The 25286-nt window shown below is 39.9% G+C and overlaps 1 protein-coding gene across 1 annotated transcript; it reads left to right on the top strand.

Moving 5' to 3' along the window:
* Nucleotides 1-4271: 4271 nt before the first annotated feature.
* Nucleotides 4272-16762, top strand: LOC113009374 (tetraspanin-8-like). Its single transcript, XM_026147637.1, has 9 exons — nt 4272-4436; nt 5711-5767; nt 11854-11973; nt 12111-12185; nt 12729-12824; nt 13463-13582; nt 14716-14748; nt 14847-14930; nt 15850-16762. Exons 1-9 carry the CDS (start codon nt 4377-4379, stop codon nt 15934-15936), a joined length of 732 nt encoding a protein of 243 aa, XP_026003422.1. The 5' UTR covers nt 4272-4376; the 3' UTR covers nt 15937-16762.
* Nucleotides 16763-25286: the final 8524 nt, after the last annotated feature.

Here is a 25286-nt window from a genome sequence, read left to right as displayed (position 1 = left end):
GTCTCTGGAGTCTGCACCTTGGGTTCTATTCCTGTCTACACACAGCCGTCACTTAACACTGTCTTCCATGGATGTCCAGGTGTTTTCAGGTTGCTGAGTTCACCAGTGCTTTCTTACTTTCTCAAGGTGTATCAAATGTAGATTTTGCTTCTCCTGATATTGTAGCAATTTCTCGGATGGGTTTTTTCTGTTTTTGCAGCGTAAGAAGAGCTGGTATCTCTTCTGAGTTCTAAATTAAGCACATACCAATAACCTTTTTGTCTTTGTTTTAATGTAAATGGGAGCAGGATTTGCAAAATGAGCATCGTGCTTTAGTCATTGCTGCTTGGGGTAAGGACAAGCTCACATATACCCTTATACATCAATATTTTCCCCTTTTGGTATACCAACATGGAAATAATAATCTGGACTAAGTGCTAAAATGCAACCTAACCTTGTTTAATGATTGGCTGGGTATGTGGTGGATGTCATGAGGCTAAAAGCCACTAAGTCCATGCCAGTGTTTCCTGAGAACATGTTATTTTTTTTAATCATATACTTGTTTTTGAAACCACGTGTTTCTGAAAGCAGAATCAGAGGTATAAGGCACATCTCTATCAGTTTTCAGACTACAAGCCAACACCTGTTTCTGTAAATGTAGCAAGTAGATGCCATGACTAAGACTTTCTGTGTACTACTCAATATTTTTGTTTGACAAAAGGTAACAAAAATCTCAGTTATTTCAGACTACATCTGTTGATATTGAGATTGGCTCTCATAACATCTGGTTTTCTGGTTTCCATATGATTTCCTTAATTATAACCACAACTGTTTTCAACTTTTACAATTTTTTTTAACCAAATCTAACAACCTTTATTGGAAGGAAAAGAATAACAAACAAACAAAAAGATTCATTCACTATTTTCAAACATCTGCTGAGCATAGTCAACCAAGAAATGCAATATTTCTTTCATATATTTGCAAGAAACAACACTGACCATATATTTAAGAAAACTGCTGTGTTCTTAAAAAAACTAAATTGTGCAAGCAGATTCACTTCCTCTGCAGGAACATTGCTGTGCTTATCAGTAGTGTTATATTTTGATAAAATTCCTGTTCATATCTGCCAGGGTGTCTCCAAACATCGTCATGTTAAATGATCTGGGTAGAACTTGAGTCTGCACAGACAAGTAAAATGTAATCAGGATATTCACTTTTCGCTGCAGACAGTTTTTCTATTTGCATTTTCAATTGCATTTTGATGCCAGGTCTCTCTTGGAAATGAGATTTTTAATCTCAATGAGATTTCTTTTACCTGGATAAATAAAGGATTAATAAATTGTGTGTATCCTGGTAAATTAATCTTTTAGCTATTTAACTTTTATTCAATGAGAAGTTAATTAAGTTGATTTTTTATGTCACTGTAAAAACAAAAATCACTGGCAACCTTTCGGCATGTTGTCCTTACAGGTGCACCACAAATGACAGAGGCGATGGGCTAAGCTTGGGGCTGCTGATTACAGTTTTTCTCGATTGCTAAAACACATTTCTTGAAACTACGCCTCATATCCTCACAACAGTAAACACAAATCCATAACATCTCACTCAATTTCCCAAACATCCTATTTCCAGGTCAAAATAAAGCTCTACACCCAAAACTATTCACTCCTGCTGAAAAACCAAACTTTGCCCTCAGACATCAAACACAAGCCCTCAAAAACACACACACTACAACAGAGTTTTGCACACTGGTACAATTAATTCAAAACAATAGTTCCAAAACAAATAGGTTGCTTATGGTTCTCCCCTTCAAAACCCTTGTCACATGATAAACACAAAAGACGCAACCAATGTATGTACAGTGGCACATTGTCATTCATGTACTATACAGTACAACACACACCAGAAACATTATCCCACCTCAGCATCTTGTCTTTGGTCTGGGTCAGGCCAGAGAATCTCATCCACATCACAGGCTATATTGGCCCCAGCCAGGCAGCGGGGGTAAAATCCTCTTGCATGCCTGATCCACCCCTGGCATGCATCTACTGATATGTCTAGGCAGGCCTCTTCCATGGCCTGAAGGAGGTGAACACGGACATAAGGTTCTCGGTCATACACTTTCCACCGCCATGCCGAAAATAACTCCTCTATCGGGTTTAGAAAGGGAGAGTATGCAGGCAGAAAGATATTAGAAAACCTTGGGTTATTGGTAAACCAGTCACGAACCAGAGCAGCGCGATGGAAGCTGACGTTATCCCACACAACAACGTAGTGAGGCTGCTCTGGCTGTGCTGGTTCCCTGTAGTCCAGCTGGAACATATGTTGTCTTAAACCTTCAAGAAAAGCAAGGAGAAGCATAGTGTTATAGGGTCCTAGTACGGCATGGCGGTGGAGTACCCCTCGTTGGCTGATGGCTGCGCACATAGTGACATTCCCCCCACGCTGACCAGGGACATTTACAATAGCCCGATGGCCAATTATGTTCCACCCCCTTTTCCTTCTTTTGGTCAGGTTAAAACCTGCCTCATCCACAAAGATTATTTCATGGGGAACAGGCCGTCCTTCAATCTCAAAGATTCTCTGCAGAACACATAACACAGTAGAGTCAATCGGTACCCTGAACCACAGTTCAAGAGTGCTGAAATGGCAGCATAAACTGCCATGCTGTGATGGTACACAATACTTTATACAGTATCAAAACTCATACCTGAACATATTCCACACGTTGGTTTTTCACTCTGTCAGAGTTTCGTTCGAAAGGGGCTCGGTATGCCTGTTTCATCCGGAATTGATTCTTTCGGAGGATGCGGTCAATTGTGGAGAGGCTGATGGCATTTATGCCTCGAAAAAGATGATCATCCTCAATCACTCTCCTTTGAATCTCTTGCAGGCGGATTACATTATTTGCAATTACCATGTTTACAAGTTCCCTCTCTTGCTCCTCCGACAAAAGCCTTAACCTGCCTCCACCAGGTGGTCGTCTCTGTGTCCTACAAAAATAGAAGCACTCATTACTGTAACTGTCACACATTCATTTTACAGGCAAATAATGGAAACATACTGAAACTCAAGACACATAAGTTCAGTAACTTAAACGTTACTGTACAAAGCAGTCTTACTGCAAGTACACCTACCTGTTTTCCTCCCTGAAGGTTCTGATGATGGAGGCAACAGTGAAGCGACTCAAATTTGGTTGTACTCGTTGCCCAGCCTCCCTCATAGTCATCCCATGGACAAGGACATGGTCAACTAAAGTGGCTCGAATTTCATCCGAGACTGACTGTCTTCTTGCCCTTGCTCTTCCCCTTCCTTGTCGCCATCGTTCTCCACCTCCACCTCCTTCACCACGTCCTCCTCCACCTCTCCCTCCTCCTCCACCACCTTCCTGTTGTCCTAGACCACCTCCTCCTCCTCTTCCACCACGTCCTCCTCTTTCACCACGTCCTCCTCTTTCACCATGTCCTCTTCCTCCACCACGTCCTCCTCCTTCACCACGTCCTCCTCCTCCTCCACCTCTCCCTCCTCCTCCACCACCTTCCTGTTGTCCTAGACCACCTCCTCTTCCACCACGTCCTCCTCTTTCACCACGTCCTCCTCCTTCACCACGTCCTCCTCCTTCACCACGTCCTCCTCCTTCACCACGTCCTCCTCCTTCACCACGTCCTCTTTCTCCACCACGTCCTCTTCCTTTGCATCTCTTTGGATCCATTGTTTCAAACCTGAATGAGCTGACTTTGGCCCTTTTATCTATCCATCGCAGGTTCTGATTGGTGTGTGCTAAATTTTGACTCCTAGTGTTTCCACCTGGTTAATTGTGTGCTAATTGAGCTCAAGCTATGCTGACTTAAGTTAACATTATTGCATGCTAGTGCTTTCTAAATGACTACATGGTGTAAGCACTGTAAAATGTAGGGATTTGTGTGTAGAGTTTTGCAGTAACAGTTCACCAAATTTGAGTCATGTGTCAAAGCAGGGAATAGTGTTTATAGTTCAGGGAAATGGGTGAGCTTTTTGAACAGTAGCGTTACGGTTTTGAAATTTTAGTTTAGAGGCCTGGTTATAGTGTTTAAGCAATCGAGAAAAACTGTAAAACCAAATAACAGAACTTTAATCTTTTGCTTTATGCTTACTGCAGTTTTATAATCAGCCTTTTTTCTGCTTTGTTTCCAGTTTTCAAGCTCCAGTTTAAAGTTGAGTTTTTTCTATTAGTGCATGTCTGAGGAGGCTGTCCCGTACACACGAGGGCTTGGCTACAGGGCAGCTCTTTGTGTGTTACTTCCCCTTACATTCTCTGTCTGCGGAGTTTATCAGAGCACGCAAACCTGTACATCATTACATTCTGAGCTACAACCTCACTGCTTCACCTCCTGTGAGACACTCTCTAAAAAGTGAAAATGGGGAAAATTAATGGATGCATCAAGTGCATTTTTATTTTCTTCAATGTGCTGTTTATGGTAAGTCAAAACGTTCTTTCTAATTTAATTTTAAACTTTAAAAAATATTTTTGTGTTTTGTTCAGTTTTCCAGGACGATTTTACGTACGTTATGTTATAGAGTAGAACAGAATAGAGTTTATTTCAAATATGTAAATATAACTAAAATAACAAGAAAAAACTTTGTAAAAAACAAAAACAAACAAAGTAAAGCCATGAAGTTGCTGTGAATAGCTCCTACTCCTACATGCTAAAAAAAAGGATGAACTAGGAAAAAATACCTTCAGCTTTAACTAAAATTGTTGTACTATACTAAAAAAAACAAAAACAAAATATGATCATCAAATTTGATCATATTAATGAAGACATGCTTCAATGTTCAAAATATTTTTCCAAAACAGCAATCAAATACAAATGTGGTTAACTGCTCAGCTCAGTAATTTCCAGTAAAAAGCCCCCCCCCCACACACAAAGCAGAAGAAAACAGGGTCATATTTCACTCCACCAGCCAACCACCGAGCAGCTTCTCCTCTCCTTTGTTAATTATTTTTTTTAGCCTTTTAACGTCTTTGTAGTAAGAGAACTAAAAATGATTTTAAAAAATACAAAAAAACAATGAGCTTGTGCAGTCAAACAGAATAAAATGAGAAATGTGGTTTAAAAGATAATTAATTTTCAATTTTTAACACAGAGGTTTTTCTTTTTATTCATACTTATTGATTTTATTTCCATCCATTTACACAAAACATGCAAACAAACAAACATTTACTTGTAATAATGTTTTGAAAAAACAGTTTTTAAAATCAAATTACATAAAACAAAAATCTTATATTAAATTACTTTTAGAATAATAATAGCCTGGGTCTGGAACAGTTTCAGATCCATGTTTCTTGGGTGTTTTCACCAGCCAGGAAACATGCCTAGGCCTGAGGAAGTCTCTGATCAGGTTTTTAGCTTTGTCGCCCTCAGGTTGTGCAGTGTAGAAGTGACAAAAGCTCTTAACGGTTGCATGCAGGATTACACATCTCAGGAAGAGAGATTGTGTAACCTAAAATGGCTGACATGCTTTAAAGGTGTAAAATGGCTGAAGCGCTGAAATGTGGCAGGTTTTCCCTGGCTGAACCATGCAAGTTTCAGTTTTAAAATAAGATAATCACTTTTTATTATTAATTATGTCTTAGTGCACTGTTTACAAAGCCTTTATTGTAAATGTTTTTTTAACACACTTAGTCCACCATACTTGGAGCTTTAATTTTGTTAAACACAAACTGAACACTGTGATTCGGTTTCCACAGATCCTGGGATGTGTGCTGATTTACTTGGCAGTAAGGGCGACTGCCATGGCTGTGCAGGTAAACATCAACTACATCTTTGTTGACACAGAATAAAAGAAAGGCGAATGATATTTTTTAGCCAAAAATACCTTCAGTGGAATTGGGATTTCCACAGTGATGCTTTGATTATTCAACGTGTTGATTTTATTAGGCTCATACATACGGAGCTTACACTCTCAGAAATAGGGGTACCAAAGTGTACCAAAAAGGGTACAAATGCTTGTCGCTGGGGGTGTTCCTTTTTGAAGGACATTTCTGTACCCTTTAGGCTTGGTACATTTTTGTACCTTATGAAATTGTACCATCTGAAGTACAATCATGTACTTTCCTAAGACATAAATGTACCTTGAAACTATAGTACAGAAATGTTCCCTTGAAAAGGGTACAATAGGGTACCTATGAGGGTACCCCCCCAGCGACAACCTATTTCGTACCTAAAGAGACAAAAATGTACCCCCAATAGTCCAAAATATTTGGTTATTTAACCATTTATTTTCGATAATACAATCACATCAAAGCATTTAAACAACCACAGAAATACATCCTTGATTACATTCGTATATTGCCATAGGACATGTCAAGAAAAATACATTCATTTAAAAAAAAAAAAGAAAAAGTAAACAATCACATAAAGACATTAAACACCTGAACACAATGGAAAATGTGCTTGCAATCACGTCACACAGAATACCTCAAGGACACAAACAGCCTATCATCAACTAAATACGTGTCTAGAGCTTGAAAGTCTAATTCATTTCCTGGATTGAACAGGATCCAGTCATTGTCAACTGCCACTTGGTAAGCATGGAAATGACATTCATAAGTGCAAGGAAGTAACAGTTTCCCACACAATACCCAACAAGTATCAACATTCAAAATATACTTGATTTTAAGGAATATAGGTATGGCTTTAGTGTGTACATGGCCAACTACAAAAACATCCTCAAGTTCATATTTGACACTGCTGACAGATATAGCAGACACACACTGAAGCACTTTATCCTGAAAATGCACATCTGTAAAACTTTTGTTCATTTCCAGAGCATTCTGTAAGTCACCTGGCAGAGATGAAAATGGCACACTGACACTTGTGCTGAGTGAATGTTCAAAGTCAACAAGCAACTTATCTGAAGAAAACTCCCAGCACTGTTTCATTTGATGACGATTGTTAAGAGTTGCAGTGATGTTTACAAAGTTTTTGCATTTACTCCCTAGATTTTTGAAATATTGATGCTTGCTTTCATATCCCATACACCACAAAGGGCGAAAAGGACCATACATCAAAATCAGCCTTGGGTAGTGAATAAGGTAGTGACACTTGGGTGGGGGCATATTTAATAGAGTTGGTTAAGTACCCTGGTGACACTTACTGGCAGGGGTTTGTCTCCCTGGTCTCCTATGTTGACAATGCAGTTCTGAAGAAAGACAAGTGTTTTCTTGAAGTATGCAGGGTAGGTCATGTTGAACACGAAGAAGGTGGAGAATGCTGAGATGTAGGCCTCATCCAGCGAGCGGCACGAGCAAACATCCACTCCTTCAACTGTTACAACACAGCGACACTGTCTTAAGAGGGCAGTTGTCCAACTCTTATCCTTCATTCGAATGGTTGGGTATGGACTCGTGGGAGTATTCTGCAGAAGAGGAAGAAAAACATTAGTATACAGTATGTTTAAGCAATATGTGCCAAGTGGATTTTCAACAGATTCCTCAAATTACCTTCTTTATTTGCTGCAAAACAAAACTGTCTATTCTGATAACCTGTAAACATGGCCCATACTCCAAACAAAAAGCTTCTTGACCAATGACTGTTGTGGTAGTGTTTGATAAGCTGCTAAAGTTTGACATAATATTCAAGGGCAAAAGCAATCACCCCTGACAGTGACAGTACCTGTGAAGAAGAATTTCCCTAAGGGGACAATAAAGGTCTATCTATCTATATAAACACCAGACAAAACCCAAGAGCACAGCAGCACTGTGGATTAACAGCAGTGTTTCCCCTACATTAGCTTAGCTGTGATGCTGAACCGCAGCTGAATTCAGCTCCATGCCAACAAAACACCGAGAATGAAACTTGTGGCCAAAGGCTATGCATCATGCATTTACCTCTCCAAGGATGATGAAATCTTCTATCTTCTCCTTGAAGATGGATGGCAAGAGAAGTGCCCCCTTGAAGTCAATTCCTAGGTCATACAGATGCAAATGCACTTCATTAGATTTTGATAGCATGCTAATTCCCATTAACATGCTCTTCACATGACACTATGGTACATCAATTATCTTTGGAAGAGAGAGCAAATGAATTGTCACAAAATTTACTATTTGTATGAGGTCAAATTAGCACCTGTAATGTCTTCAGCCAGTGCATTCTCTCTTGCCTCCATGTAGACCTTCTTCAGTGGCAAATCCTTGGTCATTTGAAGAACAGCAGTGAAGTTTTTGCTAAAGCGGCGACAGATGTTGTCTTGGCAGGGATGCATTAAATCAACCTCATCACACAACTGGAAATGAAAAGAGCAGAATAGACAAAAGAATGACATTTTACATTGAGGATTTAAACTTTTGACATGTTTAAAGACACAGACTGGAGATAAATGTAAAGTGCTTTAACCCTTGAACAAAAAATTCTAAAGCTAATAAACAGATTGATTAATCAGTTAGTACAGAAAATAATAATAATCAGATTTAGAGACAAAAAAAATCATTAGCCGTTTCCCCAATCATCTTAACAATTCTTGGGTTGCAGACAGTGTCCCTGCACAGAGCTTACAGCTCTCATATTCGAAAATCCCAAATCCCACTAAGTAGATGAAATGGTACAAATGTGTACTTTCCATTGTTTAAAATCCCTTTGAGCGGGAAACAAGTTAGATGCGATAAATTTTGCTTAGAAAACATTTTTGTTAATAGCTATATTTACATACTAGCATGTTTTGAGAAATTATTGATTTTTTTACATTGTTGTACACGGTTACTGACTATTTATTGATAAAACACTGGAATACGGCGGGCAGACAGACGTTGAACATTCCACCAACAGTCTAAATAGTCCACATTTGTACCTTTCTTTGTTTAAAACTTAGCTAACTGCTAGCATTCACCCATGTTAAAGCTAGCTCTTCGGACTTTTGCTAATTCTACTGTAAAATTACACGTTGTAATTTTTATAAAAACACAAAATCACACCCGACTTACCTCTAAACCTTTGCGCCTCGTCGTCTGACACATCAACGCCTTCTTCCATCAACTTTTTAAGGAGCTCCTCCATCGATAACCCCCTGAGAGTCATTTTCTGTGCCAACGCTAGTCAGCGCGGAGGCGGAGCACTCATCGCTGCTGGCTTTTCAGCCTTTGGGATTAATGCGCGTTGCGAACTTGATACATGGAAATACAACATTGTGGTATTAATGCGCAGTTGTTTAGAAACAGTTATGCTGTCTTGGCGAACTATATTTGTAACTTACAAAATGTAGTCACCGTAACATAAAAATCTGCTTGACATTTTAACTTCCAAAGAACCTCGGTTTAACTTGATGTTGCAAATTCCATAAAAACCTCACAATTAATGAACAATTCTAGGATGTAGTAAAAGCAAAAAAGTAAACGGCCAAACATAACAGTAAAATGATTTCACGTTTTTGAAAGATTTAAAACATTAAAAAATTATAACTGGAACTTAATAAAATGGAAATGGACCAGTTTTTTTTAACATCATTTGGTTGTGCCTGCATGTCATTGTGTGTTTTTAAAAAAATATATAATTTAACATAACTTACACAAAGGTAGGTTACAGATATTCTTTGCATCATAGGATAATTTACGTACAGAGGAGAGGACCAACAGATTTGATTATAACATGTAGCTTTTATGAGCACACTCACATCTCATATGAATTTTACAATTAACCAGGCCCATCCAGATTTTCCCATGCTGACCCATTACCACGTTCTGCCACTGTCACTGCAGTACAGGTCAAAATGGTACAGATTTGTACTTTATTTCAAATTGTACCTTTAAAGGGGCATTTCTGGACTTTTAAAGACCAGTATTGTACTTTTAAGGGAACATTTTAAAAAAATGTACCTATAGGTACAAAAATGTTCTTCTCTCGTACCTCTATTTCTGAGAGTGTAGAAAGAAAGCCAAGCGGAAATATCATGATTATATGTCACCCTTCAACAAAGAACTAAAATCACAAGGACCACACTATTTAAATTTCTTTAGTCTGCCTACAGACACTTTTGGACTAATCAGTATCACAAGTCTGTTTTCACTGATATTAGTTCATGTGTCCAGCTTTGATACCACTCTCAACTCCCTGCCGTTGACTGTCATAACGTAGCATAGGTAATAGAGAACAGCTACTCCTCTTGTGGTTAACCTATGAAAGCCCAACCATAAAAACAACTCTCCCACTCCAGATGTTTTTTCTTCTGTTCTTACATAAACCATGTGGCCGTCTTCCTGTCAAAGTCTGGAATAATAAATCAGGTCTGGCTTTAAGCCAGAATAATTCCCCCCTTGCTTAGTATCTATTTTCGGTAAACACTCACTGCAAGTTGTGTTTTTAATTTGCCTTCATCAGGTGATACAATAATCAAGTGTTTATCTGTGTTGACTTAATCATGAACCACTCTTAAAGTCATGACAGGTTATGGTTGGATCTTTGTTCTGTACTGATAAGAAAGAGTTCTATAAAAACAGAGTTCAGTAATGCTTTGAAACAAACACTCAAAAGACAAAAGCAGCTGGTTTGCATTGAGCCCCAAACCAGATTTAGTCAGGACATGATGTGTATACAATAATTCTCTAAAAGCACGCACGTGAAATGGAAAACACTCATTTTGAAATGTTTAGATTCAGCCGACGTGAAGGACTCGGCGTGCTTATATAGAATCAGGCAGCTGTCCAGATGTAGTGGAGGCTCTCATTTCTGCTCTTAACACAGAACAGATGCTGCCTGGGGGAAGTTAACGCTCTCACAACTCATTTTCTCTGTAACAGTAATTACAGCTTGGCTCTGACAAAATTGTCAAACCAGAAACACAGAGCTTTTAATGGAGTACATGTTTTGGCTCATTGTTGTCACTAAATGAAATAGTGTTTTTTTGTTTGTTTATCTACAGTTTTTTTCTCTTTTTTCTCCAGTTCATTTCCAGGACTTGTAGACTTTTTACAGTCATATCCTGTAGCCTGTGAGTCTGGCAGTCATCTGGGGGATAACAGTCTCCACGATGTTCATTGTTAATGAGTTGAAATTTGATATCCATATATATGCTCCAGTATGAACCAGTTTGTGTTTTTGCCCTACACAATGTATTTCAACTTTCTGTTATTGTGTAACAAAAGAGTAGTTTTAATATCAATAACCATTTTTAAGTTATATATTTTACATGAACAGTTTTCTATAAACTGCCATGTGCAGAATGAAATCACATTGCTGCTGGAAGGACTGGAGCAGCAGAAAAGTGCTCAGTGCATTATGGAAAGCAGCATAACTGAGAGATGGCTCACGGTCACCTCATGCACCATAATTATAATCTTAATCAGAAAGGAAAGTTTGAGGCTTTAAAGCAGAGAGGATGTCTCCACTGATGTCTTTGCCTGCTGATCTGCTTTTGGTGTGTTCCACAGCGCTCCCAGTGGACAACCCTCACATTTTACGTCATTTTAAAAATGACTAATCCACACACTGCTGTCTTTGCTTCACAGAACAAAGACTGTGACTACAACTTTACAGTTTTATAAATGTCTGTTAACACTGTCTGATTCGACCTGTTCTTTACTAAAACTTCAGTAAATTTGATGTTGTGCTAGTTAAGCCTAACAACTGCAAATTTATTCTAACCCGAGAAGGTACTACAGTGGATGGCCTCTTCACTGAATGTGACTTACTGGATGGTCCTGGCATGGCCTGGTTTAGGTTTTGAAATGCTTGCCTTATGATCTATGGTAGCATGGCTAGATGGCACAGATATTAGACTCAATCTGATGTGAACCAGAGATTCATGTCTAGCATGTTACTGATAACTGTGTTTGCTTTTGCTTATTCCAAGAAGTAAGGATCAATGCAATGTTTGTGTTGTTTCCTGTTCTTTCTCGAGCAGTTGTCAGCATTTGGTATGCCAGGCTTGGGCTGGTCATGGGTTTTTGCCATTGGTGTCCTTGGTGTCTCCTCCCTGGGAATCTACGCTGCCTGCTCTGAGAAAGCCCTCGTCCTCAAAATAGTAAGTACAGGACCCCTGCATCAAACAAGATAATGATGTGATACCTGTTTATTTTTTGTTGCTTTTAATTTCACAATGAACAAAACAAGAACAAAGTGATGATTCTTTTAATGTTCTTAACATTCCTTCATGTACAGTTTGCAGGATTTATGGGCATTGGAATGATCATCATGATGATTTTTGGCATCGTTGTAGCGGTCCAAAGAAACCAGGTGATCTCTTCTCCTCTCTGCCTGTCCAATAATTTTTCTTGATGCAAGTTTTTTTCATCACATTTTCTCTCTTTCTTTGTATTACTTTACATCTGTGTTTCTGTTACAGTTACTACTGTTATCTAGTGGCCTTCCTTTTCTGTCTGTGTCTGAAATAAAAATAAAAAACCCCTTGCCTTTCTCTCAGCAACATAGTTTTAATTATTTATTCCTTTTTTTCTTTCCACCTTAATAACACTATCACACACATTAACAATTGCCTGTATTAATGAATTGTCCTAATTGGACATGACCATAGGACCTAATGGATAGTATGGAAAATATTAGTAATGTTTCTTGTGGGAAATTCATCAGTGAATTAAAAGAAGCCAGTAAATAATTTTAGAAATAGAATTTGTTTTCTTTTCTACTTTAATTATTCTTGTTTTTGGGTATTCATTCATTGCATATTTGAGATTTTTGTCCTTCTCTGTCTGTCTTGTTGATAATATAGCTTCTCATCTGTTTACCGTGATACTAAATATATTCTTTTTTTCTTTGCAGACAAAGACTATCTTCTACAGTACCTCTAGTGAACTAGCAGAGCCCTACATGAAAGAACCATCCTTGAGAGATATGCTTGAAGCCTTACAGCAATCTGTAATGTTCTTTGTACTATTAACCTGATGACAGTAGAATCAAATAGAACAGAATAGCCAATATAGCCAATATAGCCAGAATAGCGAGGATACAGAGGGTCATGTCCAATGTCTGCTCAAGTGTGGTGAAATCCCAAATTTACTTGTACAAGTAGTCAATACAGGACTTGCAGGTAGTGATCTGAATAGCAGTGGTACTGGAAGGGCTCAGAAGTGATCAAGGACCAACCCTGATAGGGGAGATCAACCAAATTTGTTTAATTTGAGACTAAAAGAAAACTAAATGAATGAGATGTAAAATTTGTGGGGGTAGGGCCAAATAAGTGTATACTTCTGTCTATTCCTTTTCAAACAAAAGAATGGAATGATATGACAAAATGATGGCAAATATACACGTTTGAAATAAAAATGAACTGGACTGAACTGAAATTTTAGTCAGATAATATTTTTTTCTTTTTATGCTTGGTGTCAAGTAACTTTTTGACTCCACCTTACACAGAAAACCTTTTATTAATTATTTTTCGACTGAATTGTTTTTTAATAATTACATTATAGTTACTTTATTGACACATTTACATTAGTGCAGAACTTCATTAAGTATTTTCAATTATTTGAAGTCATTCTCTTATGTGTTAACAGATGAAATGCTGTGGAATAGTGAGCGCTAACGACTGGGGTGAGGAAATTCCCAATTCCTGTGAATGCAGTCCTTCAAATCTGGGATATGGAGGATATTCCTCATGCAAAACCAGACCTCAGGTTAGTTTTGTAAAATAAAACTGGATTTTAAGAAAAAAACAAAGAATATCAGGAAATGACTAATTCTGCTATCTACACTAATGGTGAAACAACTAGTAGCTTAGTTTTCCAACATCCAGAAGAAGAAACTACCATCACAACTAGAGATTGACAAGGTACACTGCAAATGCTACGGCAAGGGGAAGCCAGAAAATTAGGTCAGGGGGGAGATATCATCATCTCCACCCTCTGGATTGGGTACCAAGCAAGAAGAACAACTGCTACATTGAAGGCGAGAACAGCTCACCGGGTCGATTACCAAGGCTATGTGAAATACCCTCTGAACAACAAAATATGTGAATACAGCACTGTGGGCAATCCCTACTGTGACCATAACCAAAACCAATCGATCTACTCTCTGGCAGCAGTGATCACTGAGCTCCCTGGCTACAAGATGAACAGCCACAAGGAGCAGTACCCTCCATCGAGAAGGAGACAAGAGGCCAAGATCAAGGTAGCATAGAAGGGAGTTAGCAAAATATCTGAGCTGCAGAAAGCTGTGATGAAGAAGGTGCCTAACAAGTACTGTCCATACCTGATGCCTAGAAAACTGACAAACAAAGACTCACAGCCTTGGCCAGCCACTTGAGGAGGTATACAAGAGAGATGCAAGGCAGGAGAATTAACCAGCTGTTCTCCACAGAACCATCTAAGGCGTGTGGCAGGGGAACAATGTGAGAACAGCACCACCAAGGCTAGAAACAGAGCAATACTGGAAGAGCATATGGAAGAAGGAGACAACACATTACAACAATGCTCAGTGGCTAGTGGGACTAAGAACAGACCACAGCAACCTCCCTGAACAGGATCCAGTAACTATCACCGTGGCAGACACCCAAAGTCTTGAGCAATTAAGAGTTGTGCCTGGCTCTGACATAATATACACCTCCTGGCTAAAGAAGCTTTTTGCGTGAAATTAGTGTCAGATTGTCACTTTGAAATTACAAGTTGAGTAATTTTGCAGCCATCCATTCCACATTGACAAATGTAACTGTGTTTTGCCCTACAGTAATTTATATTTTATAACATGTATCTGAAAGTTAATAATGAACTGTTTCTATTTGAATACACAATATCCTCTTGTTTTCTTACAGGGAACCAGAGGCCCACAGCAAGTCTTTGCACAGGTATTTAATCCCCCAACCCCTATCAGCTAATCCAAACACTACAGTCTGCCATTCTGATAGATTTCCATGTAATAACTATCTTCCATTCTCTTCTGCAGTCCTGCGGTGACGTCATGTTTTCGGTTGTAGACATTTTCTTCAAGATCGCTTTGGGCTTCTTCTTTGGATTTGCTGTGACAGCAGTAAGCTTCACTGTTGTTTTCATTTATTGTCACAGGTTATCACTGTATATCACTGTGACTCCATTGTTCTTTAAGATCTTATTTTATTTTAAAAAAATCTTGGAAATTAAAACTCTTAGTAGCATTTCTAAGATGCTTTTTCAGACATTTGCTAGAATCTTAGCTTATTTGCATACATGATTACATTTTTGTTGCTAAATACTGTTTAATGTTATTAGTGTTCATTCCTTAGTAATGTTGTTACTGTACCTTCAAGGCTTAGCTTCACTCTATCAAAGAAATGTGAAAAAATAAAAATAAAAACTGAAAAGGGAAAGCCCAAGAAAAACAGACAGTTCAACTGCCAAAACCTTTGGTCATGACTGCATTTCCAGTGGATATTTGCTGGTAATAATTCTTTATGATTAACACAAGTATGGGCGCAATAGTATACATGAGTGATTTGCATGTTGACCCACAAAACTACATTCCAAGTTCCCATGTTAATTTGCTTTTTAAATTTGATTTTCAGATGTGATAAACCCATGTTTTATTTACAATAAAAAACAAAACATTTAAAATATTTAAACTGAGAGGAACGATATTTTCTTTATCCTTTTGCTTTTAAAGGTCTGTTTTTTTGTTGAGCCACACCACTGTCAAGCACTGAGACATGAATCCTTCTCAAGTGTGTCGACTATACATCATTGTGTAGCACATAAATACAGGTAGCACGTTGACCGCTTTATTAGCAACAAAGCTGGTAATTCCTCTTCAGCTTCTGAGTAAAAGCTAGTAATTGCCGTGTTGGAGCTGCAGCATTTACATCATTGTCATCCTCAGCGGGCTTCACCACCAGTGCTGTTGAACTGTAGTTTTTTAATATTATCGCCTACCTTTTTTGTGAACTAACCTCCTGTTCATCTACCTGTCTTTATAGCTACTGGGCCTGCTTATTACCATCTTCATGATCCATCAGGTCCAACGTAATGACACTGGAGGAGGCATTGCCATGAAAGGCTACTGAAGAGAACCACCATGCAGCTATGTCCTCTGATCATCAACCATTGCATTAGGTGACCACAAGAGAACTCTCCAGTCAGGACATCACCTCTTTTTTTTTACTTTGATTTATGAAAAAAAACTAATGTTTGCCTTGAGAGAGAGCAAACAAATGGCAATGTGGCATGCTGCAGGATTTTATTCAGGACAGAAACTGCTGCCTTTCTGTCCAGCTTTCCAATGTACAAAGCATAGCTTAGAAAGCAAAACATTTTTTAAAGCCTTATGTCTCTTATGTGTTATGTGATGGTATGCAGTATTCTACACATCTTATGTAGAGACCTTTTAATGAAAAGAAGTTGAACCTCTAAATCTGACTTTGATAAACCGTGGAGGCTGAAGTTGTTGAGAATAGGAAATTTTTTCTGGTTGCATTAAAAACAATGAAAACTCCAACTAAACTTCACTAGATCAAAACAAAAATCAAAAACAAACATCCAACTGTGTAGTTGAAATTGTTTGGATTGTTTGGCTGTTTTGTCCTTATGTATGACATTCACTGAAGAGGTTAAAGAGTTGTTTAGCTTGAACTGATTTTTTTTGGATTACATTTAAACATGCACTGATTTGTCCCCTGGTTAAGAACAAATAAGTAAATATGAGAAGTGAAAGACTGATTCCTTCTGTTTCTGAGATAGGGTCAATAATCTAAATTATTATTACATTCAAATTGAAGTCAAAACCTCTTTGGGTTAAAATGACCAAGTCAGAATGGCACTTAAGCTGTCACCTGCCTGTGTTTGTAAAATAAATGATAAAATAGTAAATGGCCTGTATTTGTATAGCGTTTTACTTAGTCCCTAAGGACCCCAAAGTGCTTTACACTACATTCAGTCATCCACCCACTGGTGATGGCAAGCTACATTGTAGCCACAGCTGCCCTGGGGCGCACTGACAGAGGCGAGGCTGCCGGGCACCACCGGGCCCTCTGACCACCACCAGGAGGCAACGGGTGAAATGTCTTGCCCAAGGACAATACGACTGAGACTGTCGGAGCTGGGGCTCAAACCAGCAACCTTACGATTACAAGACGAACTGCCAACTCTTCAGCCACGATCACCCCATAAGAAATATAAAACAATGAATTCATATAAATTTTAAAACTGTGTTGTTGTTGTTTTGTATGTGGGAAGCACTTGAGTCATCATAGTTTAAGGTGAAAACTGTCTTTCTGTGGTTGTTCTACGGTTGAATTGTAAAATCAGATTTGTCCATTTAAGGTACACTTGTGTAACTGGAGCGTATGTGTACTAGAAAATGACTAAAAAATTACTTATCATAATGTCATGTATGGTGATAAAAGCTAAGTGACAAACAGAAAAATAGATCATCCACTGACAGAAAACTCATCTGTCATTAAAATGGAAAAAAGAAAATGTATTGGCAGCACTTTCTAACAGACAGTTTTGCATTTTGCAGCTCTGTTTCCTGCTCATTATACAGAAACTGCCCCAGAGGTAATTGAGTGGTAATAATTTAGAAATTACCACATTATTCCAGTCCTGTTTTGTCTTTGTTATCCTGCTATTACCATTTTATTACAGAGCTGCATTTCCATATTATTACCCCTCCCCCCCGTTTTGGGGCTCTTATTATTCTATTACATAAATTTCAGGGTAATATTACTCAACTGTAACTACTGTTGCTGCCATGATATTACTTGTATATTACTTATATTACTTTGGTAATTGCATGGTAGCAACTAAGAAATTACCACATTATTATACTCTTGTTTTTCCCTTGTTACCCTTCTGTCACCACTTTATTACAGAGCTGTAATAGAAAGTGCTACCAATGTATTAAAGTTAAAGATATATTGTTACAGGATTGCTATATGTTCTGCTTTAATATCATTAATAAATAAACTAGAGACTGAAAACACACAATGCCTCACTCTCTTCTTTTATAATGTATTTCCTCACCTCTGGCAGTAATCATATCACCCTGGAAATGTTTCAGACAGGAAGTAAATAACACTGAGCAATATACCATCTCTCTCTGGCTTATGGTTTACTATTGTATGCTTGTTGTTTTGATGAGTTTGTAGCCTAAGGAAATACAAGGTTGGCTCTGTAAATTGAATATGGTGTTTGGTTAACATGGATAAATAGTGCAAGCCTAAGAATTTCAGTGAGCTTTAGGTTTAGGCACTGCTGGTGACTCGTCAATAGAGGGCACTAGGGCACGGCCTTCATGAAAAAAAAATCCATAACAAGCAATTAATAGCAGAAATATGACATAAATTACGAATAAGCATAGTATATAATATAGTATAGTATAGTAAAGTATAAGTATATTCACAGAGAGTTGAGGAATGGCTGCAATCACAGCATACCCTTAGGCTCCCTTCTTGTTTCAGAGATGTTTTTCCCTTTTCACACAAATGACCTCCTTGACTCTCTGCTCAAATCAGCTTTCCTCCCAGTCCAGGCTGTGTACATCCTCATCATTGAAAGAGTGTCCATTGACTGGCCTGTAGGTGTAAATAGACTGCAGAGTCCTGGACTGACAAGTTACCTATTTTGTGTTGTGCCTGCTGCTTAGCCAGAGGTTGTTTGCTTTCCCCGATCTAGAAATCATGGCAATATTCATGACACCGATTGATTTCTGATTCAAGGCAAAAATTCCCTTTTGCTTCACAGGCTGACAAAAGCATATGTGAGCAGGAAGAGTTGTAACAGGACTTTACAAAACAAACAGCTTTTGGAACTAGTGAAAGAGCATGTTAGCAAAGCAGTGGAAAAGACAAAGAACAAAATAAAAAGGACAACAACAAATGCTGACTTCAAAGTCAGTGACAGGGTTTTAAGAGCCAATATAAGTAATCAGCAGAGGAAAGGAGGAAAGCTGGAAGCCAATTATTTAGGCTCATGCGTTATAACAGCTATCCAGGACCAAAGCACCAACCTTCAAGGTTCCAAGGGGGTTATAATTTCAAAAGTAAACATCGGCCATGTAAAGCTACACTGGTGTTTAAAAAAAAACGTCTGGTGCACTATCATCTTCATTTATGTCACCTCAACCTGAAGGCCCATAACCAGCCACAGCCCTCCCGCAGTTAGTTCCTACAGCCACTTCTGGTCCATCATCACTTGATGCCACCCTCTCTGCCACTACTGCTTCACTATTACTTGATTAAATCATTTAGCCAAGAGAAAAAATTCTTGGCATGTGGAAAGATACATTTTGAAGGGAATATTTCTTTATCACTTTTTCTTCTTCACAAAAGTTTATTTTTGGTCATATACCAAAAAGAAAAGGTATGGGTTTTTTTTTTTTTTTACAGCTTAAAATATTATTAAATATTAAAGGCTTATAGAATATGTTCTCCCCTGCAATTTCACTCTATAAAGAGCTAATATATCCAAAATTTCACCAGTAATAAGTCATTATAAGAAGTGCTTGGAACTAAAAATCAGGAACGAGGGATACCATTTGTAACTGCAGGCCCACCACCCGCAGGAGGCATTGTAGGGGTTGGGTGCATTGTGAGCCAGGCGGCAGCCAGGAGCAGAGGCCCTGGCGGACTGATCCCTGGCTACTGAGACTGGCAATTGGTACATGGAATGTCACCTCTCTGGTGGGTAAGGAGCACGAGTTAGTGCGTGAGGTTGAGAGGTACCGGCTTGGGCTCTGGAACCAGTCTCCTGTAGAGGGGCTGGACTCTGTCTCAGTCTGGAGTTGCCCCTGGTGAGAGGCGGAGGGCTGGGGTGGGTATCCTAGTATCCTCTCGGCTTATTGCCTGTATGTTGGGATTTCTCCCAGTGGACAAGTGGGTTTGTTCCCTGCACCTTTGGGTCGGGGAACGGGTCCTGACTGTCATCTGCACTTATGCGCTGAGTGGTGGTTCAGAGTACTTAGCCTTCTTGGAGTCCCTGGGTGGGTACCTGGAAGTTGCTCCATATGGGCAGAACTTTGTGCCATCAAAAACTGAATTTGAATAAGTTAAATTAAAATTTGAAGTGCTCAGATTGAATCTGAATTGTAACTTGAATAAATGCTTTTTAAAACTGAATTCGAATTATCCCAAATTATCCTAATTTGAAATTTAATGTGTTGGTTTGAAAATGAATCGTCACCTAATTGAAATTGAATTTTATATTCTGAAACTGAATTCATTTGCTTTGAAACTTTATTTTATCCTTTAAAAATGCAGCTCTCGAATAATTGCATTTTCTTTTTTTCTCTTTTTTTTGTTTGTTTCCCGTTTGGATCTTTAGCCATCAGAATTGTTGTCTTAAGGCCAAGAAAGATGCCAAGCGGATTTATTTTACCACGTAGATCATCATGGCCTTGCCATATTGGTCCATTTGATTGACCTTTATTATAATTATGTATTTATTTTATTTTCGGTTGCAACGGGACAGACATGACTGGGGGATAGGACAGGGAGAAAGAATGAAAGAAAGAGAGGGAGAGAAAGAAAACCAGAGGGAAGAAGAGACGGTGAGAAAGTGGGGAAGAAAGAAAGAGAAACAAACAAAACACCTGGGTCACCTGTATGGAGAAAAAAAAAACAGAAGAGAAAGCAAACAGAAAAAGAGCAACATAATAAATACAGCACCATCACAATAAACTAACTATCAGTAGATACTGAATATTAAACGATATTGTGCAGCACGCAAGATAGACAGCGCACAATGTGCTTTGAGGCAGCAGCCAAGAAAGGTGTAGTCCGCGTCTGTGAACACCCGTGTGTACATCTGTGTGTAGGGCTGCACGATTTTGCATAAAATGAGAATCACGATTTTTTGGCTTAGAATTGAGATCACGATTTTCTTTTCCAGTATAAATATTTATTGCACTTATTAACTGCACATCAACTTCGTAACAGTTGAGACTGAACATAAAAACAATAAATAAACATAAAAAACAAGAAATGTCTCACGTTTTTCTGTTGCCGCAAAATGTTGTACTGCTTGAAATTCTGTCTCCACCGTTGCTCGACGCTGCGTGTATAGAGCAGGTAGTGCCACAATAGAAAAATAGTTGCTGGACGGCACTGTGTAGCGTTTGTCTAGGGTGTTGATCATTTTCCTAAATCCCTCGTTTTGCACAGTGTTGATGGGAGCCATATCTTTGGTCAGGAAATAAGTGATAGCCTCCGTAATTTCTTTGTGCCTGCGGGAGTTCGACGGGTCTAGGGAAGCGCTGTATAAGGTTCCCGTTATTGATGTTTGGGTGGTTGACCGGAACGGATTTTCTCCTGTGACTTTCTCGTCATCCCTGATGTGCTCTCCGTTGTTTTTTCCCTGCTACTTTTAGCATCACATGGCACAGCACAGCTTCTGTATCACGTGGTATAAAGCTCCGCCCTTGTTATTTGTTGAGCAGGAAGAGTGAGCGCTTGTTTTCATGCAGAGTACGTCCCGGATCAAAATGCGGTACAATCGTCGTCGTCGTCTTTTTTTTTTTCTTAATCGTTGTCATTTGGAAATGAGATCGCACATAAGTATGAATCAAGATCGTGATTTTCTAACGATTAATCGTGCAGCCCTACCTGTGTGCATACCTGTGTGGATCAGCATGCTTGTATTCCAAAGGTTTCTCCATGTAACGATCTGCTAGGGAGTGTGAGGAGCCATAGCCCCGTCCCCCAGGGCATGAAGCAGGTATGGAGGAGATCCAGGCCCCCGACATCCAGAGGCCCCAGAGTACGAGGACCCGAGGAGGACCACCAAAAGGGGGGGAACCGTGTCACCCTCCTGGGAAGAGCTGAGTAGAGCCCCAAACGAGAGGTCACCCAGCAGCTACGGAGAAGAGGCCAGAGGGGGTTGCAGTGGCGTGCCCGTGGGCTCTGCCGGTCCACAGGCGCCAGGCCCCGCCAATCGTCCACCAGGAGTGAGCCGGTACATACATGAGCGCCCAGCCCCAGTCGACAAGGACCACCAACACACCAACGTCTGAGGGCATCAGCCACCGGCAGGGAGTGTGGTGAGGGGAGATAGGCCTCCGAACTTTGGAGGGCCTGAGATGTACCCAGAGAGGTTGAGTCTAAGACCCAACCTGACATATAGACACAGACGAACAGGCGCACGCGGACACAAACGTGCATTCCCACCCCATATGCACAACCAAATACTCGGCACTCGACAGACACAAATAGACACTGCGCAGACAGTCACACTCCCCAAACATACTCTTTATCCCAGGTCCAGGTACCCCCGCCCCCAGAGGGGCAAGCCGCACCTAGACCCAGGAGATGTAACCCTTCTCTCTGGGGTGGAGGCAAGCGGACCACCTCCTTATCTGCAGTAGCAGGGAGGCCCCGCATCCCAGACCCCAATCTGACGGCTAACAGAACCGGGGTGAGTGAAGACCCCAAACCTCCCTACGCCCACTCATATGTAGTGTTGCTGTGTGCTGTTCTAAAGTGCATTTAAAACACAGCAGAGCATGGTTCCTGCTTCCTCTCAGAGAGCAGCCCGGCTCCTCCCGAAAACCCTTAGTGTCTATATGCATTTAAAATTGAGGGTGGGGCACCGGCGCCAGAGGTGGGTTGGAATACACCGACCATCCTCTGGATGCTGTAAACGTGCCCACCCCCAAGGCCCTATATGTATGTGTTATGTGAGAGTGTGAGTAATGTGGATGTCTAGGTTGCAGAATAAAATTGAGGCACAGGCGGCCAGAAGGGGACAGAGGGGGAGTGCCTCCCCTGCACCCTGGTGACATACCTGCACCCCAAGCCCTGCGTGTGTGGGTGGGTGTGGTAGAGCGGGAATAGGGAGGCAGCTGAGGATGGGGAGGGAAGAAAGGGAGGGGCAAGCGGCCCCTCCCTGGGGCCAGCTCCCCCGCTGACCACAGTAGGCACCCCCACTCTCTGGAACCCGCCAGGGCAAGGGGGCCCACGCCCCTCCGGACCGGGGCCCGCAGCAGCAGCACCGCCCAGCCCAACAGAGTCCGGGGCAGCCCACCCGACTCCACCCCAGAGAAAACTGCACCCATCCCATCATCCATTCATCTCCCAAACTACACAAGACAATACACACCCAGGTTGAGTTCATTCTCCACCTCTCCTATATCTCTCCCGCACCTGCAGAGTGAGCTCCTGTAGAGAGGAGACCACCTGCAAAGATATAATTGCATTTTCACTTCTCACCATTCAGTTTCAGTTCTACAATTTAGTTTCAGTTCCAATATTCAGTTTTTTGGGACTTACATCCTGTTTCGGTTCCAGAGTAATCGAGCGCAGATTAATAGAACTATGTTTGGTAACTTGACTGCATGCGGAGGTGACAATTCAGCTGCCATACAGAATATTTGGTTGGACTGCAAGAAGACTCTGAAGTTTCTCTTTTCTTCTGGCAGGACAGGAACATGGCCTTGTCCTGTGAGCCACCGTAAGGATGTACTTGGAGTGGAACTGGAGTGGAACTGGACTGTCACCGGCCTCAGGCTCTTTCACCTTTTCAAAGACAAAGCAGTCATTTAGATAGATTATTAGATATTGTTTACCTACTATAACTGCACAAAGAGAATTTAGAATTATTGACAAGAGTGAACAAGCACTGACAGTGTAATCTACAGCTGTGGCCAAATGTTTCAGAGAATGAGAAGTGTTGGGGTTTTTTTAACAGTTTTTTTTTCTTTACAAAGTTTGCTGCTTCAGTGATAGTTGTATATCATATTATATCACTTCACGTGGCCCTCAGCCGGAAAAGGGAGGAGTGCCTGCTCCGGGTCAGGGATGAGTTCCTGTCCCAAGTGAAGGAATTTAAGTACCTAGGGGTCTTGTTCACAAGTGACGGTAGAAGCGAGCGGGAGATCGACAATGTCAGGGGCTTGATCTGTGACCCAATGTTTCGAGATTATTTTGTATTTTTGATTTTCTTATATTAAGTTGATGATACTAACTTGTGTTATTGTGTTATTATTAGTTAGGATTTAGTTGAGTTTTATTCTGGTTTTTGTTTCATCTATGTCCCCTTGGTTATGTGTCATGTTTCCTGTCCAGTCTGTCATGTGTTTCATGTCTGTGTTATGTCCACGTTGTCAAGCTTGGGAGTCATGTCTACATCTCTCCATGTTTTCTGTTTTATTTTTTAGAGTCTAGTGTTTCCATGTTCAATGTATTTTCTTCTACTTACCCCGTCATGTTCATTTGTGTCAACTGTGTCTCCCCAGGTATTTCCACTTCCCTCATCCCTCAAACTGAGTTCTATGTGCGTGGGTTTTAGATTTTATGTGCAAGTAATCCTCTTGGGCCTGTGAAATTGATTTATCTTTATGTCATGGCACGCAACATAAAACACAATTTAAGCAAATAATTCCATAAGGGGAAAAAGACAGGCAGCACAAGAGGATCTGGTGACAAATACATTTTTAGAGGAGAAAAATAAATAATTATAGTGTACATGTCTTTAAGGGTTTTTTTTGTAAATACATAATTTCAAATAAAATGAACTGAAATTCCATTAAATCACAGGGGAGTTACCCCCTTAGTCATGGGCTGTATAATAAAGTGGTACCCCAAGTCTATTACTACTACTACTGCATTTAGCATCTTTTTCATTTGTATTGTAGCTCAAAAGCAGGTGATGCTGTTTAACTCTGTTCTCTTTTGTGATCCTGAAATTAAAAATTAAAAACAAATTCTACTATCAGGTGAACTGAACTTCAGTTAAGAAGTTATCACCTGCATTCTCTCTGGGTCAGATATAAACCAAGTTTAGGTGTAGTTTATTTTTGTTGTTCTGACTTTTTACAGTCAGTTAAAATAACTTGTACTGCGTACTAGCTAGCATGACGGAATTTTAGGGGTGGGTTTTGATTATCGATTTATCGACCAAAATCGATTCTAGAATCTGCAGGTTTTATCTCTCTCCAAACAATATTGACTGAACCAGCAGCAAATGAAGATCCATTTTTTTTGCCTCACATAAACATCGTCATGAATTCCCTCTGACTTTTGCTGTTTTGCTTCCACCACGGTAAAATCATGCTTCATGTACAGCTCTCTCTCTCTCAGTGTACTTCATAAACAGTTTCCCATCCAAAAATCTCGGTTTAGTCTACCGTTGTTTACAGCGCTGTCGGCTGCCTTTTTTTTTTTTTTTTTTTACTTGCTTCCGACTTGAAAGCCTCATTTCTATTATTCAATACTGAACAAATGTAAATTTTTATAAATATGCAAAATTGCAAAACGCATAGCGGTGTCTCTAATAAAACCTCTGTAATTTTACTCTGCTTCACTTCAGCAGCAGCAACTAATGTTCATACTGTATGGTTTTCTTTCTTTTTTGTTCTACTGCACAATATTTTTAAGCTCATGTGCTATAAAAAGCCAGACCAGGAAAATCTTCTTCATCTTTT

This window comes from Astatotilapia calliptera, chromosome 17 (genome assembly GCF_900246225.1).
Source record: "Astatotilapia calliptera chromosome 17, fAstCal1.2, whole genome shotgun sequence".
Classification (NCBI taxonomy): domain Eukaryota; kingdom Metazoa; phylum Chordata; class Actinopteri; order Cichliformes; family Cichlidae; genus Astatotilapia; species Astatotilapia calliptera.
Note: the sequence above shows the minus strand (reverse complement) of the source record. Positions and strands in the feature narration are given on the sequence as shown.